Below are 17,820 nucleotides of genomic sequence, written 5' to 3' on the forward strand. Positions count from 1 at the left end.
GGAGCAGGCTCGAGGGGCCAGATGGCCTACTCCTGCTCCTAGTTCTTATGTAAAAGAAAATGTGTGTTTCATTAATAATATCGCTTATTGTCGTAAGTAGGCTTCAATAAAGTTACTGTGAAAAGCCCCTAGTCGCCACATTCCGGCGCCTGTTCGGGGAGGTCGGTACAGGAACTGAACACACGCTGCTGCCTTGTTCTGCATTACAAGCCAGCTGTTTAGCCCACTGTGCTAAACTATGTGCTGTTGACCTGTAAGTATCTTTTGTCTACAGGTGCTTTCTGTTGAACCATTTTAACCAACTGAACTCTGACTGAAGCTGCTGTTGAACAATGCCTGATGGATGTTGCACATTGACTGATGTTATCAAAGCAGTTATCAACATGCTACGGCAACAATAATGCTTCTCCGAGGAATGTGTTTGGAATTCTTAAGCAGTGTTCATGCAATTCTATAGACAGCATAGCACGTGGTCAATCAGTCCAAACTGTTGCCTGGTCATTATCGGCCATCATTAATATTTGTGCAATCTGTATCATATACTTGCCTGAAAGCCCTATCGTTACAGGTGCATATGACTCCAACTAATTCCAAGGTCAAATGGAAACTTTTTTATGCTTTCAACTCATTTTGCATGTTGTTGCTTTCATTCTAAATGTGGAGCAGTGGTTTGTTAATTATACAACAAACCTACAATCCCTCATCACTTGTATTTAACTGCCAGGCTTCCCAACGCTGTCAATGTGAGACTGGAGATCCTGTTTCCCTGAGGGGCCGGAGGACCAGCAGCAGGATCACCAGTACCACCTGGGAGGCAGTGACAGCAGCTGTCGGGGCAGGCAGCATGACTGGGAGTGCTATAGACTGGGAACGACGCCCACCAAACTGCAACGGGTAGGTTACCACCATCAGTTCTGCCTGCTTCCCCTTCCCCCCCCCCCCCCCCCCCAACAAATCACTGGCTGACACCTCACACCCTCCCCACATCTGATCTTCGTGCCTGCTCCTCAGAACCCACTGGCACCCACCAGCACATCTTCATATCTAGGTGCGGTGCCCACACATTCCATCTGCTATAGACCACTCTGACCCATCAAGCATACAGCTCACAATGCCCTCATTTTGTCCCCGCAGGAGAAGATGGCCCATAATAAGCTGGTAAGGGCAATGGGGGGGGGGGGGGGGAGAGATTTGAGTCCTCGTGGGGGGGGGTGGTAAGGAACAGGCACTGAAATTCGCAGGATTGACTTGAGGAGAGAGCAGTCACTGACAATGAGGTTGGCCTGTGCTGGAGTGGTGAGGATCCACTGCCCATTCACCCAGATGACCTGCCTTAAGTGAGTTGTTCATGTTAGATGAAATGACCCTTTCCTCTCACTGACCACATGTCCATTGTCTCACAAGGTCTCCATCTCTTGAGGACGGTCCATCCAGAGTCATTTCCCCGCCAATCCCTTGGAGAAGAGCTCTGATGAGACTCTATTGGGGGGGGGGGGGGGGGGGGGGGTTGTTTTTGGTCTGTGATGTTTTGTATAAAATATTACAAACCCAAAAAAATATTTTTTAAAGGTGGCTTGAAGGCCTCACAGACCCTTGTGCTGCATGCCAGAAAATGGAAATGGCTACTCACCTCAATTCCCCTCAGCAGCCATTGCGGCAGCTTCACATTTTTAAAAAGGACTAAACGGTTCCTGCATGATTTCTCGCTGGGGTGCTGATTAATTCCCGGTAGACCATTGCATTTGACTTCAATCTCACTAACGAGATGGAAATTGGTGCTAATTGAGGTCATTTATATGCTTGCCATATTTGGGCATGATCCAGAACTCTCATTCAGGAGCAGGCCAGTTAGATAGCAAACTGATTGCGCCTGGTGCGAATCTCGATTATGGCCTTTCCTGCTATTTAACCGGTGTGCCCACATTCGGACCGGTTGCAATGTGGTTGTTAAATCATGCCCTGAGAGTTTTTTTACAAAATTTATAGGTTGAGATTCTCTGGTTCCCCAGCATGTCTTTCTCGGCACTGTGCAATTTTCTGGCGGCGGGATTCTCTCTTCCCGCTGCTTGTCAAAGTTATTTCCCATTGAAGCCACCCCACGCTGCCGGGAAATCCACAGACTTGGGTGCGCTGCCAGTGCGATCAGAGAATCCGCGACAAGTGAACGGCCAGAGAATTCCCGCCCATGGTGCACAAGCTCTCTTCCCAATGCAGATGTGGATTTTATAGAAATGTTTTTGGTTTTATTTGTCTGAGCAATTCATAGAGTAAAAATAGAGAATATAGCAAGTCAAATGACCCAGCCCCTCTCTTTCAAAACGTATTGGGTGGTAATATTAGCTAATGGTTACTCAAAGCAATTGTCAAATCAGACAGTAAGAACCCACTAAAACAGAGAAATTGAATTCTAATTAAGCTTTTACCAAAAAAAAATGTTTTATGTTCTTTTGTGTTTCTGAAGTAGTCAATATTTATCCCACAATTCGCATCACAAAAACATATAGCTGTTTGTGCAAGTTTTACAAAAGTGATTACCCTTCAAAAATACTTCATTGGTTGTAAAGTGCTTTGAGACATCCAGTGTTCGTGAAAATTAGTATATAAATAGAAGTCTTTCTCTTTTCTGGCTGGTGGGCCAATATTGGCAACATTCGTGGTGATATTGAAGGGAAGCATTAGCAGCAAATGTGATTCTCAAGGGAGGCAACTTGCAACACATGTTAATGGAAAGGTTTTCCACAGGAATAATAACTGGATGAAGTATTATTTGAAACCTTGTGACATGAAACAGTTCATTAAACCTTTGAAGTTGGCAGTGTGAATGCTCCATTCATGAGGCTGAACGCTGGTCCAGTTGATTGTATTTGTGCTTCTGCAGCTTCTTTCTACAGGAAAATGATCTTGCTAATTTGTTGAATTAAAATGTCAGCCTGTTTCTCTCATGCTAAGCCCTGAGGTTGATTAAACTTGTAATTAATGATGGAGGAGACACATGAGACTTGGTGGATTCAAAATGCACCAAGATGGTTTGAACTATTGACCTCTTCTGGGAACATGTTCAATACCTTGTTTAAGCGGATTGTGCTTTACAGAACTGGAAGCAGCCTTCTGTTCCTTTGGCATGAAATTGGATCTGAGGACCTGTATGCTGTGCCGGGGATTAATCAAGCGCCATTAATGAATTTGAAGCAGCATTTTTTATTTTGAAGAGTCACGCATTGTCTAAACATTATGTAAGTGAGTGATATAGATTTGATTAATGACAAAACCTCAATTTCAACACATTTCAGACTGGGAGTCAATTAATGATTGCAGATTATGTCTCAATCAACAAGAACAACTGAAATGGATGTTGTGAGAATCAGGAAAAGAAAATTATAACTGATAAAGCTAGAGCAAAAATCTTCAAAAATGGTCTGTTGGAAGACTTTAGTGTTGAAACCAAATTCAACTAAGCAGCAATCATTTCTGGATCCAAACTGTTCCATTACTTGAGTAATATATGTTACTCATTTGTTTGTGCCGAGTTGTACTTAACTTTGATGAATACTCCAAAGTCATCCAGTGATAACAAATAATTTATTGAGTAATCAATTCACTTCTGAGTTTGAGTCTTCAATACTTTTACATGTAGTCAAATTAAACAAGATAGAATTAGATTAACTATGAATATTATACTTACACTCTGAGCTAACTATACTTCTGTTCTCTAGCCACAACATACCCAAAGAGAGCGGGCAAACAGATTGAGCTTGTATTTATACTCCCTGTTAGTGTTGCCCTCTAGTGATCTTCTGACTGTACTGATTACATATTAACCCTTCATATATATACAGATACAGAGGTCACTACACAAACAACAGTAAGGAGGAAAGGAATGAGAGGTGTGTGTCTGTAACAAAAGTGGAGACATTCCATGCTGAGAACTGGTGAAGGGACAGTGGCTAAAGGTGATGTTTCTCTGTGAAGATCTGTAAATGACAGTCGGCATCCTTCAATTGAGCAATACACAGGCATTTCAGAACTTTATTATAAGTGCACATAGTTAAAACATAAGCATAGTTAAATCATCCATGGGAAACATTCCTTTTTTAAAATTTGAATGGTTTGGAGAATAGCTGGAGAATAGCAAAAGTATTGCTGCAGATTGAGTAATTTTCCCTGGATACTGGTTTCCATTGTTCAATATGTTTAGCAGTTCTTTAATTTCTTGGCCAACCGTGGGTCCTTGCGAATCCTTTCTTCCAGGGCAAGGTACTTGATTGGTGCTGTCTCTTTGTGCCTGTAAACAAGGCAAGAGTTATTGTATTAACGTCAGTACTTTTAGATGGAAGGAAACCAATTAACTTTAATTCTTAAATCATGGATAATGGATTAACATAATGGTTGATTAGGGTGATATGGTGGGGCAGTGGTTAGCCATTAGCTATAAGAGCCCAACATGAATGTGTTTTGAACAGTTTCCCTTCGATACAGATCCACAGCACTGAACCACTTATAGTGTGGCACAAATTAACACTAACTTGACAATCTTACATAAGCATGATTGATCTGGGAAATGGAGGTGTAACAATAACAACTTGCAATTATATAATGGTATCAATTGTTCCAAGTTGTAAATTGAAGCCACTCAGCTTCTGACCGCATTACTGCCTTAGTCCAAACATGAACAAAGGAGTTGAACTCAATCAGTGAGGCGAGAGTGACCGCCCTTGATATCAAGGCAGCATTTGACCGTGTGACATCAAGGAACCCCAACAAAACTGGAGTCAATGGGAATTGGGGGAGGTAGGGGAAATTTCGACTGGTTGGCGTCACACTTAGCACAAAGGAAGATGGTTGTATGGAAGTCAGTCATATGAGTCCAAGGATGTCACTGCAAGAGTTCCTCAAGGCAGTGTCCTGGGTCCAACCACCTTCAGTTGCTTTATCAATGACCTTCTCACCATCATAAGGTCAGAAGTGGGAATTTTTGCTGATGATTGCATAATGTTTAGCACCATTCTCGACTCCACGGATACTGAGGCAGTCCATGTCCATAAACAGCAAGATCTGGACAACATTCAGACTTGGGCTGACAAATGGCAAGTAACATTCATGTCACACAAATGCCAGGCAATGACCATCTCCAACAAGAGAGATTCAATGGCACTGAATCTCCCACGAACGACATCCTGGCGGTTACCATTGACCAGAAGCTGAACTGGACTAGTCATATAAATACAAGAAGACGTCAGAGGCTGGAAATTGCTGGGAGTAACTCACCTCCTGACTGAGCAAAGCATATCCACACCTAAAAGGCACAAGTCAGGAGTGTGATGGAATATTCCCCACTTGCCTGAATGAGTGCAGCTCCAACAACACTCAAGAAGGATAAAGCATTCTGGTTGATTGGCACCCTTCAGTATTCACTTCTTCTATCAATGATGCACAGAGGCAACAGCGTGTACAATCTATCAGATGCATTTTGGCAACTCACCAAGGCTCATGAGAAACCACCTTCCAAACCTATTATTACTTGGAAGGCAACCTCTACCACCGAGACGGATAAGGGCAGCATATATATGGGAGCACCCCCACATGTAAGTTATCCTCTAAGATACACACCATCCTGACCTGGAACTATATCATTGTTCCTTCACTGTTGCTGGATCAAAATCCTGGAACTCTCTTCCTGGCAGCACACTGGGTATGCCTGGACAGCAGCAGGTCAAGAAGGCAGCTCAACACCATTTTCGTAAGGCCATTGGGGATGGACAATAGAAATAATAGCCTAGCCAGCGACACCCACATCCCATTAAAAATTAAAAAGTTGTAAAACATCACAAGACACTCCACAAGAGAATAATTGAACAAAATTTGATACCAAGCCATAATGAGATATCAGGAGGAGTGATCAAAAGAGGAGGTTTGGAGGAGAATCTTTAATGAGGAAAGAAATGGAGTGGTTGAGGTAGGGAAATCCAGCACTTGGCCTGAGCAACTGAAAGCATATCTGCTAATAGAGCAGCATTGAAAATCAGGGATCAAAATAATACTATTTTTGAAGGCGACGGTGATTTTTTTTTAAATTAAATTTTTCCAATTAAGGGGCAATTTCAGTGTCGCATCTACTCTGCACATCTTTGGGTTATGGGGATGAGATCCACACAGATATGAAGAGAATGTGCAAACTCCACACTGACAGTGACCCAGGGCCAGGATCAAACCACGGGTCCTCAGCGCCATGAGACAGCAGTGCTAACCACTGCTCCACTGTGCCGTCCCTGGGTAGCAGTGAATTTTGGGGGCTGCTTTTTGGGGATTTTCAGGGTCTCCTTTTTCACTCCCACTAACTCCTTTATTTGGAGTTGTTCACAAGTTACGTTAATTTGAACTTTGGAATCAGAAACACAATTTCTAAATTTGTGGTTGAAACTAAATTGAGGGGGGCATAGTCAATACATAGTTGAAACTGAGGATAGCAGCAAATTGTGGAATCACAATAAACTTGCAGATTGGGTAAATAAATTCACAAATTAAGTTTGACGCAGACAAATGTGAGATAGTATAGTTTGGTATTAAGAATGGGAAGGTCATTTATTACTTGGAAGGTGCAGGTCTAGGTTGGGTAGAGGAACAAATATATCTTGGAGTACAAATGTATCAATTATTAAAAGTGTGCCACAGGTTAGCAAGACCATAAAAAAGCACCAGGTTTTATTTCCAGAAGAAAATAATGGAACAGTAGGGAAGTTATGCTAAACCTGCATCAAATCTTGGTTCGGCCAATTCAGTGTATTGCACGCAGTTCGGGTCACCATATTACAAAGAAGATGTAGAGGCACTGGAGAGAGCGCAGAGAAGATTTTCAAGGATGATAGCGGAAATACATGCCTGTACGCATCAGGAAAAGATTGACAGGCTGGGTCTTTTCTCTTTTGAAAAAAAGCTGAGGGATGACCAAATTAAGTATTTAAAATTATGAAAGATTTTGAGAGAGAACGAGTGGAACCCTTTTGAGCTAACATGCAGGTGGAGGTTGCAGGTAAGGAGGCCGAAGACATATTAGCATTGATGGCAAGAGGGATTTGAGTGTGGGATTGAAGAGGTGTATATGCAGTTTACTGAAGCCTTTGTCAGGCCTCTATTATGGGCATGGGTTTAGAGAACTCCAAAGTATATCAAGGAGTTCACCTGACCCACAACGTTAAATAGATTTTGGTTATGGGGAGCACAAGGGCCCACTTTACAGGTGTGGTGCAACAGAGAGCTAAAGTATGTTTAAAATAAAACAATGTTTATGCTATGAATTCAGTTAACACTTGATAAACACACATTAAACATCTTATCAACTACAAACACTGATTCTTTCCCAAATACAATATTCTATAGGTAACCCTTAGTAACTTTCCAAACAACATCCATAAGACCAAAACAGTTTTTAAAATAAAAGCAGCAGGTTTAAATGCTCTCCAGAAATAGGTATTACTGTACTTTGAAATCTTCAATGATCTGGAGACATTCCTTAGCTTGTAGAGAGAAAGATCATTCTACAGCTGCTTGCTTTGAATGCAGCCCATCACCTCTGAAAACGAAACTAAAAACACACTGCAGCTGCCAGCTCAAAAACAAAAGTAAAAGACAGACAGCCCAGCTCCACCCACACAATGACATGACTGCAGCCATCTGATAAACACATATTTCTTAAAGTTACATCCACTTGACACCTCACATGGAGATTTGATTGGCATGCTTGTCTCCTTATAAAGGCTGGCAATGGACCGCACTTAAGGGGTTTGCAACCGAAGTGCACTGGACATCATTGAAGGACCAGGGTTTTAGTGTGTGAGCAGAGACAGAGTACAATGTTCACTTTGATTACTTTGGTGATCATCCTCTGGTAGCCCGTGACGTTGAGGACTCTGGCCTGCTAAGGGTCTCCTGCCTAGGTGCAGGTGCATCCTCCTTGGTCTGACCTGCTGGATATGATGGCAGAGGGGAGGTTGAGTGGCAGGGAACCCTTGATGTATCCAGGTATTAATCCCTGGGTTGCTTGGCTGGTGCTCTTGCTCCCTGTGGGTGCCAGATAAAAGCTCCCTGACTCCTTGAGAATGAGCACCTGCAGGGAAATAGAGTTTCCCAACCCCTCTGGCCTAACCACTGCTGCACTGCTACAATGGCTACAGTGACAGAGTGCAGGTCTGAGTGCATATCCGGCAACCACTGGGCATTTAGCTGAACCTGGGTTTCCAAGGCAGCCAGCACCATTTCCATGGAGGCAGCCGAGTGCTTTTTTGCCAGAACCATGACATGAGACAAAATGTGGATGGACTCCTCAAGCCTTCAGTCCAGTCTGCACATGGCCTCTGACAACTCTGCCTAACGTTCCTCTGCCTGTCCCTGAATCTCCACCATGTCACTTAGAGCTGAATCCAGAGGCTTTATATCTGCATGGACTAATCGAGGAGTCCAGTGTTAGAGAACTCGCTGTCACTTCCTCCATGTCAGAGTTGTGGTCACCAGATTGTGACCGCAAGCCTATTCTTGAATTTATATCCATTGTGGTGACTGCATCTGCGCTGGTGGGGGACGCAGGTGAACGCCGTGATGCTGCAACCTCTGAGTCTTCCGAGGCATCCTCCTCAGAGGTGGGGCTGGACATGGATTAGTGGCTGGTCCCCCCACCTTTCTTGTTGGTATCTGGAATAAAGAAAAATAAGATTTAGTGATTGACTAAACAGGCTCCTTAATTAAATAAATGTCTAATTTTGTGGGCACATCTGACAACTGCAGACTGGAGGCATCCTCACTGGCCTCCTTGAGAAGTTTAGTGCAGTCCTCTCTCATCCAAGGTTATCTCAGTGGCCTGTTTCTCATACGAGGTGAGGACTTGAATATCCAGGATTCTGCCTCCAATCAGGGACTACTCACACTTGTTACAGGTGTTCTGCAGAAAGACAGAAGGATTGATTATCATCCCAATGGTTGTATGAACAGTTTATGCCTTTGGCAGCCACTGGGACCTCCCCCGTAAGTGATATCCTGCAACTGGCGTGAAATTGAAAGCATGAAGTGACTGGCACACATCCAGTGCAGATATCCTATCTGCTGGTGAGCACTGCACCCCACACATCTGTGTGGTAGCTCTGTGCACTTGCACAGTTAGTCTGCCTGAAGCCCTTATCATTATCAGTATGCAGTGAGTCGACAATGTACTTACCCTGGCGGAGGGTAGCAGATCGATCATCTTCTTGCAGCACTGCTGTTTCTGTGCTGGACCCCATGGGCGTTAATTTCCATTGCGACCTCTGCCCCGGCCGCTGTAGTCAGAGGGGAGAGCCTCCCACTGCCATTCCAGGGAACACCATTTCCTGCTTTTCCTGAATGCGCAGTGTTCTTCAAACTTTTTTCTGGGGACCCATTTTTACCAACCGGCCAACCTTTGGTACCCAACCCGGCCGACCTTCGCGACCCACACCGGCCCACACCGGCCGACCTTTGCGACCCACGCCGGCCGACCTTCGCGCACCACACTGGCCGACCTGCGCTAACCACCATTTTCTTACTTTGTTTACTGCTCACAAAAATTGAGGAAACGATTTTGGGTCCCTTTGGCCCTCGTACACGCTCCTCCAATGGAACCTGTTGGATGAAGGTGAAGCCTTCACGTGTCGGAAAGTATGGAGTCTCCATCTGTCCAAAGTTCTGATATTTTTGTCCTGTAAATTTGTATCAAATAAACCCCCCCCCCCCCCTCCTCCCGAACTTGTAAAAAAATAAATGAAATGAGTAAAATAAATGAAAAAAATCTAAAAAATCCCCCCGAACTTGTAAAAAAATAGAAAAAAATGAATAAAACCCCCACCCGAACTTGTAAAAAAAATGAAACAAATGAAAAAAAAATGAAATGAATAAAATAATTGAATAAAAACCACCACCGAACTTGTAAAACAAAAAGCTGCAATAGCAGCTGCACTGCGCATGCGTGCCCGTGTATCGGCGCCGATCATCGGGCGCGCATGTGCAATGCAGTGGAAGTTTTTTGCATGTTTGCGGAATGCGGCTGCGTGCCAATCATTGTGCACGCATGCGCAATGCGGCCGAATTTTTTCTTTTTAACATGTTCGCGGCCGCTTGCAGCCAGCGTTCTGAAAAGCCGGCTGCTCCGCAGGGATTTGTGCGATCGGAAGTGCTGCGGACAACGGCTCCGCGACCCTCCCAACACCCGCCGCTCCCGACTTTGAAGAACACTGGCTTAGAGGAAAGTCTCCAGGATGAGGGTGTGTGTGGTTTTACTGGATCATGAGGCTGCACATTTGCTTTCCTTTTTGGAACATCCTGGTCTTGGCAGAATCCGGAGCTTCTGGCCTGCAGTGAGTGAATGGTTGCCTGGGTACCCTTCAAATTTGGTGTCCGATCTTCAACTTCATGCGGTAATGGTGGGGTGGCAACCTCCTGCCCACCCTTACCATGAGATAGCCAAGATCTGCAAGGATGCATATGTAATGAGTAGAACAGTGCATGATCATGCATGGTCACTTGTCCAGCAGAAATCACTCTTGACTTCTGAGCCCACCATTATACTTTCATTCTAGAAGAGAGGATTCTGCCCATCGTTTCCTCTTGAGGGGAAGAACATTAAGATCAGGATAAGATAGTGACCAACAAATCCAATAGGATACTCAACGGGAAATTCTTCCCTCAAAAGTGGTGAGAATGTGGAACTTTCTACCACAGGGAGTAGTTGAAGCAAATGGCTTAGACGTATTCAAGCGGAAACTGGACAAACAAATGAGGGTGAAGGGAACAGATGGTAGATATGGAAAAGATGAGACTTGAGGCTGCAGCACAATTGTGGGCAGCATGGTAGTTAACACTATGGCTTCACAGCACCAGGGTCTCAGTCTGTGCAGAGTCTGCACGTTCTCCCTGTGTCTGCGTGGGTTTCCTCTGGGTGCACCGGTTTCCTCCCAAAGATGTGCTATTAGGTAATTTGGACATTCTGAATTCTCCCACGGTGTATCCTAACAGGTGCCAGAATGTGGCGACTAGAGGCTTTTCACAGGAACTTCATTGTAGTGTTAATGTAAGCTTACTTATGACAATAAAGATTATTATTATTATCACCATCGGTTGGGCTGAATGACCTTTTTCTCTGTTGTATATCCAGTGTAATCCTATGTAATCCCTATGTAAAGTTGTAGCACCTGAAATATGACATTTTTACACATAATGCCTTTGAATGGTGTGATGTAACTGACATGCTCTGGAAAGCATAACTTTTAATTACGCAGCTAACATCTGCTTAAATTGTCCCTCATGAGCATGGATTACAAGATATGTATGCACTCTGCCCACCTACGTATTGATTCATAATAAATATAAAGCAGATTTCTGGGTAACTCCAATATTAGGTGTGTGCCCAGTGTAGGGTTGAGCCACATGGGTCAATTCCTGAGTTAGCTGATCTTTGCCAGGCTAGTGATAAAGGCTGCAGTCCAAGAGCTGCAAATCAGACTGGTTCCACTTCAACCATTTAATGCAATGAGACTCAGGTTATGTTCCCAACATGGATAACTGGCCTCCTAATGCTCACTGAGGGAGATTGTGGAGAGCTGTTGGTATCAGTGCAACTCCATCCCAGCAAGTTAGCATCATCAGGAGAGGTGAAATGAGAATCCTTACTTGTTGAGGCGCATTTCAAGGATGTGGATGCGGAACATAGTCTCAGAGCAGTAGGCCAAGTAGGCCTGTTCATCTTCCTTGGTCATAGATATCTGGTTCTGCTGGTACCATTGCTGCTTACTCTGCAGCTCCTGGGCCTCCTAGAAAGAAAGAGCATGGAATTAAGCAGGCATTTTGAGCATAGTATTTAAAAGGAAGAGAAATCTAGGTGGTCTACACATTGGGCAGAATTTTCAAAACAATAGGTAGTGGGTGGGAAAAAAGGCAAGAAGCCACCAGACTCAAAGGCAGCTTTCGCTGCCATATTGCTCAGTGCATAGCCAAAAAAAAAGATTGAGTCTGCCCCGCCAGCAACTTCGGTTTTAAAAGATCAGGGTGCCCTTTGACACAATAAATTAAATATAGAAACACCTCACAACCAAACAACAATCCTATTGCCATGAAACACTACCCCACACAGAAGCCCCCCCACCCCATAGAAACCTCCTCATGGAACACCCTCACCCCATAATGGAACGCTCCCCCATGGAACACCCACAACCACCAACTGAACAGTCCCCACCATAGAACACCCATCCACATGACATCTCCCTGCCAAAACAACACCCCACCCCCCCTCCCCCCTCCACCTACCGCACTGCCTCCTGGCACTGGCAGGGGGCAGTGCTAGGGGGCACTGCCGGGGGGGGGGGGGGGGGGGTGTGTTCCTTGAGGGAGGTGGTGTTGGTGGACACTTTATCAACCTGCCCAGCTATTTTCTGTTTTTTAAAAATAAATTTAGAGTACCCAATTCATTTTTTTCCAATTAAGGGTCAATTAAGCGTGGCCAATCCACCCAGCCTGCACATCTTTGTGTTGTGGGGGTGAGACCCACACAGACACGGGGAGAATGTGCAAACTCCACACGGACAGTGACCCAGAGCCGGGATCGAACCTGGGACCTCGGCGCCATGAGGCAGCAATGCTGACCACTGTGCCACTGTGCTGCCCAGTCATTTTCAATGATTTATGCACATACAGTCCCAGTTCTCTGCTCCTGCACCCACTTTAGAATTGTACCTTTTTATAATATATTGCGTCTCCTGTTCATCTTACAAAAATGTATACTTTAAATATCTGTGCATTTAATTCCATCAGCCATGTGGCCCCCCATACCACCAGCCCATTGGTGTCCTCTTGAAGCCTATTATTATTCTCCTCACTACACTTACCAGTTTTGTGTCTTGAAATTGTGACCTGTATATCCAATCTGAAACATTAACACATATCAAGAAAGGCAGAGATCCTAATCCACACTTCTGGGAAACCCCACTCTATACCTTCCTCCACTCCACCGCTACTCTGTCTCCTGTCACTCACCCAATTTCATATCCATGCTTCAACTATCCACACTTGTCAAAGAGACTTTTAATTTTGCCTGGGATTATTGTTTCTCAAAGCCCTCTTACCACTGACGTTAAACTTACTATAGCCTATAGTTGCTGGGCTTATCCTTACACTCATTTTTGAACAGGGCTCTCACATTCAGGGGCTGGTTTAGCACAGGGCTAAATCGCTGGCTTTGAAAGCAGACCGAGGCAGGCCAGCAGCACGGTTCAATTCCTGTACCAGCTTCCCTGAACAGGTGCTGGAATGTGGCGACTAGGGGCGTTTCACAGTAACTTCATTTGAAGCTTACTTGTGACAATAAGCGATTTTCATATCATTTACAATTTGCCAATCCTCTGGCATCCCACTGCCCCTCCCCCCCCCCCCCCCCCCCCGCCTTTTATCTAAGGAGGATCAGAAGATTATGGAGTATCGCTGTAATTTGCACCGTTACTTCCCTCAGCATCCCATTGAATCCTGGTGGCTGTGGCTTATCAACCTTAAGTACAGTCACCCAACAGTTTCAAGAAGGAGAATGATATATTTCTGATTTTAAAAAAGGGTTAAAGGGATAAGGGCAACAGGTAGGGAGGTGGATTTGAGACCAGGAAGAGATCAGCCATGATCTGATTGAATAGCGGAGCAGGCTTGAAGGACTGAATTGCCTATTTAGCTCCTAATTTCTATGTTCCTATGATCAGAAGCTCATCTTGGAGATGGACATGAGATCAAAGTTATGAACAGACAGGATGTCAGATAAACAGCGGAGGAGTTGACAGAGGTGGTGGTAAGGGAGAACTTCGCGAAGATCCTGGTCTTGGCCAATTTGAGGTGAATGCCTGTGAATAAGTTGGCTACGCTTTTGGTGCAAAATAGTTCAGTGCTTGGGAGAAAATTAAAATTAAAATGTAAAAATCTGGACACTGCTGGTCTCCCACAACAATGAGCTTTACAGTCAGCTTCAACTCCTTCATTAGCGTTACGCTTCTGGAGAAATTCTACAACATTAATAAGTGCTAATATCAGTGAAAAATGTTGTTATAGTCATTACAAAGAGCTCTGAGGCTCTTTGCAGTTTTATTTTCTTTCACTTACTGCCAGCTTCATGTGACTCTTTCCCTCCACTTATCGCCATACATTATCAGATGTTACTTAACTGGCATTCCCTTTCACTTCCTGATCATCAGCAAAAGAACGAGATAAATTGCGATTTGGAGACAGAGATGTTGCAGCTTCCAGCAAGTGAAAGCCCTTGGACTTACTTACATGATTGCTATCAATGCTGATTGTGTTAGAATATGGAGCTGTGGGCCTGCATCCATCACTCTGCAGACAAGCCTGATGGACCATTTCAACATTAGGTGGGATTATGGTGGACGAGAGTGAATAATGCTATGTGTGAAAGGACCTCCAATACCTTCTCAAAACGGCTTTGGATGAGATTGGCTTTATCAATCAGCCTCTGCTTCATGTCCATCAGGCAGTCATTCCTGAGTGTCAAGGCTACTTTCTTTGTAATTCTTCTGGGCTGTCCAAGCCGGGCAAGGAAGGGGGCAAGGTAATCGAGATCCTCTTCAGCACGCCGCATTCGTTGTTCCTGTTCTAACCTCATCTGAAGAATAAAATTTTGCATAGTGTAAATGGTTTGCATAATTTGAAAACAATAGGGAATAGCTTCCAGCTTCACTGCCGGAACAGCCCAAATGCACCATTGTAGAATGCATTCCATTTATACCGGCATTGAAATCAATGGAATGTGTTCTACAAAGGCCAGAGTATTGCCAAGGTGGTGAAGTTGACAAGTATCCACTGTATCTCATTACTATGGTTAACAACAATCAATACTATGTCCCTAGAACCAACTTTTCATCAACTGTAACTGAGAGAAGGTGAAGTATGCACAGCACCAACAAGAGACAAACACAGTAAAAGGAAGAACTGGGTGAATCAGGAAGTGACAAGTACGAAATGGTGAGCATAGGTTTTAAAAGCCTGAAAACTGCAGGAAGGAGAGATGAAGGCAGGTAATGAGGTCCCAGTATGAGTTAATGTATGAGATTGTATGATTAGACATAGTTCACCACAATTGGACATATGCAAGAAGGAGGGAGAGCACTGGCATACTTGAAGCCTAAAAAAGGAAAGTTGAGAAGAACAGTGACTGAAAGTAGAGAAATAACAACAACTGTTATGGAGAGCAGGATTGAAGATTAAAGTTGCTAGCATTGTCTATCAGTGTGAAACATAAAGCACACCCAATATTCCACCCTTGTTTGGATAAATGGATAAGTGCCATCAGAAGATTTGTTGATGTCTGTGCAGAACTTTGCATTTCCAGTGATTCTGGAATGTATCACTTGATTGGGAGCTTTGAGGCCAGATAATCCTGTCAGTGAATGGATGGGTAACCAGTTGGTAATCTGTTTGTTAATCTCATCATCAGATACTCAACTGCCTCGAAAGTGTTTAGGGCATTTCACAGCCATTGTCACACCTTTTAAGACATGTTGGTCGGAGAAAATCATCACCCTCTTTAGTACTGAACCATAGATGCTAGATTAGAATAATAGAATCTCTACAGTGCAGAAGGAGGCCATTTGGCCCATCGGGTCTGCACTGACCCTCCGAAAGAGCACCCCACCTAGGCCCTATCCCCATAATCCCACCTAACCCGCACATCCCTGAACACCAAGGGGCAAATTTATCATGGCCAATCCACCTAACCTGCACATCTTTGGGCTGAAGGAGGAAACCAGGGCACCTGGAGGAAACTCACACAGACACGGGGAGAACATGCAAACTCCACACAGATTCAGTGCCCAGTGGTGTAGCCATCTAAGATGGCCACTAACAAACACAAAATGGAAGACTGCAAAGAGTGCAGGGAAAACGGACATGTTAAAGAGTAAACAGCTTGCAGAGCAATTATGCATTGAGACAATTGCAGAAACCGGTTTCCCGACAGCTGCAGAGATCAGGCAGCGTTGTAAATGGAAAGCCGTTAGCATATTAATGAGGTGATACCGGGCCAGTCCCAGGTACAATGGACACAAATTAAGTATCAATCGATACATTCAATAGCAGACCAGACACGGTGGAGCTAGAGAAGCCCAGGACAATAAGTCCTAAGAACCGCCCCAGCGATCAAGGAACGGCCCTAGGATTGGGGGGTTCAAACCATATCGATTGGGAAGAGGCCTAATCGATCCCCAGCAGGTGAGGGAGCCCGCCCAAAGGGGAGCGGACCCCCGGGACCTATAAAAGAAAGGTCCCACACATGGTTCAGTCTCCTGTCTCCGGCCTCCGACTCCAGCCTCCAGACCCCTGTCTTCTACATCAGCCGTTGAGCAGCAGCCGCCAATAAGTAAGTGCCTAACGACGACCGCTACCTGAAACCGGCATTACTTACACCCTTGCCAACTGATAGTGATCCGAAGCCTGCAGACCAGACCAGAACAAAGGCCTTGTTCCCTGACCTCGCAGTTCCTTCTTAACTAAGTATTAGTTGTTTAGTGGTAGAAGTAGGTTTAATCTTTAGCGTGTGCATGAGTGTTATTATAATTGTGTTATAATAAACTCTAATTGTTTTGGACTTACTAATTGGTGTACAGCTTTATTGCTTTGAACTTGACCTTGAAACTTGTGACGGTGTCCTTACGGCACCTGGCGACTCCAGAGCTTAGAACGAGAAACAGAGCCAAGTGAGTGTTAAGCACACTCACCCAAAACGACCAACAGTGTCCACCGAGAATGCCAAACTCAGCAACTGCAGTGATCTGAGTGCCACAATTGGTTTCAGAGTGTTGAGCTGGAGGAATAATCCAAATACCATCCTGTGAGGCCTGCTGAAAGGTTTGCATGTGAACAGTGGGCAGAATCAGGATTGGCCTAGTTGTGAAACCTCCACGTTGAATTGAATGCCAACACACTTTCTAGCACTGACCCATTAGGAGTTGAGGCAGCAACTGCTATTAGTGCCTGTGGAACCATACCCTGCTCCTCTCACATGAGAAGAGGAAATCAAATTAGGGAGCAAACCCTACATACAGAGGTGGCACAGTACTGCCTCACAGCACCAGTGGCCCAGGTTTGATTCTGACCTTGGGTGACTGTGTGTGGAGTTTGCACGTTCTCCCTGTGTCTGCGTGGGTTTCCTCCAGGTGCTACGGTTTCCTCCCACAGTCCAAAGATGTGCAGGTTAGGTGGATTGACCATGCTAAATTGACCCTTAGTGTACAAAAAGGTTAGGTGGGGTTATGGGGATAGGCTGGGGGTGGGGCTAGGTAGGGTGCTGTTTCAGAGGGTTGGTGCAGACTCAATGGGCCAAATGGCCTACTTCTGCACTGTAGGGATTCTATGATAATATACAACCCACCTTTATAATAAACAGATGATTATGGAAAATTAAAAAAATAAATGTTTAGCAACTGTCTAATGAAGTTGCAAATCATTTAGAAGATTCATTTTATATGTAAAGCACCAGAGTGGACTGACAACATGTGATTTACAGCATCACGAAGTGTTTCAAGTGTAAAACAACATGAATCAAATAAAGCAAATTTAATGTTTAATGCCCAATAAGTTAAGACTATAGCAATCAGACCACAGGTCCAAATCAACACCTGACAATTCAACCCATCCATAAACAGTCCCAAAGGCAGTGTTAGTAGTTTATGAAGTCATGAATAAAACATGGTTTAGGATATTGGAATTAATTGTAAATAGACTCCCAGTAGAACCTCATCAGCCACTAGAATCACAACACTCAAGGTCATGATGAAAGAG

General features: G+C 44.4%; 1 protein-coding gene across 3 annotated transcripts in view; it reads right to left on the minus strand.

Annotated features, from left to right (window-relative positions):
- Positions 1-3,564: 3,564 nt before the first annotated feature.
- The window catches only part of ccdc135 (coiled-coil domain containing 135), a 202,732-nt gene continuing 188,476 nt past the window's right edge, over positions 3,565-17,820 (minus strand). For all 3 annotated transcript variants that reach the window (XM_038783594.1, XM_038783604.1, XM_038783613.1), the window contains 3 exons: positions 14,453-14,647; positions 11,668-11,807; positions 3,565-4,282 (listed from right to left, as the gene is read on the minus strand). In XM_038783594.1, the coding sequence (XP_038639522.1) occupies positions 4,192-4,282; positions 11,668-11,807; positions 14,453-14,647 (426 nt within the window). In that variant the 3' untranslated portion in view covers positions 3,565-4,191. The remainder of the gene's footprint in view (positions 4,283-11,667; positions 11,808-14,452; positions 14,648-17,820) is intronic.

This window comes from Scyliorhinus canicula, chromosome 2 (assembly GCF_902713615.1).
Source record: "Scyliorhinus canicula chromosome 2, sScyCan1.1, whole genome shotgun sequence".
Lineage (NCBI taxonomy): Eukaryota > Metazoa > Chordata > Chondrichthyes > Carcharhiniformes > Scyliorhinidae > Scyliorhinus > Scyliorhinus canicula.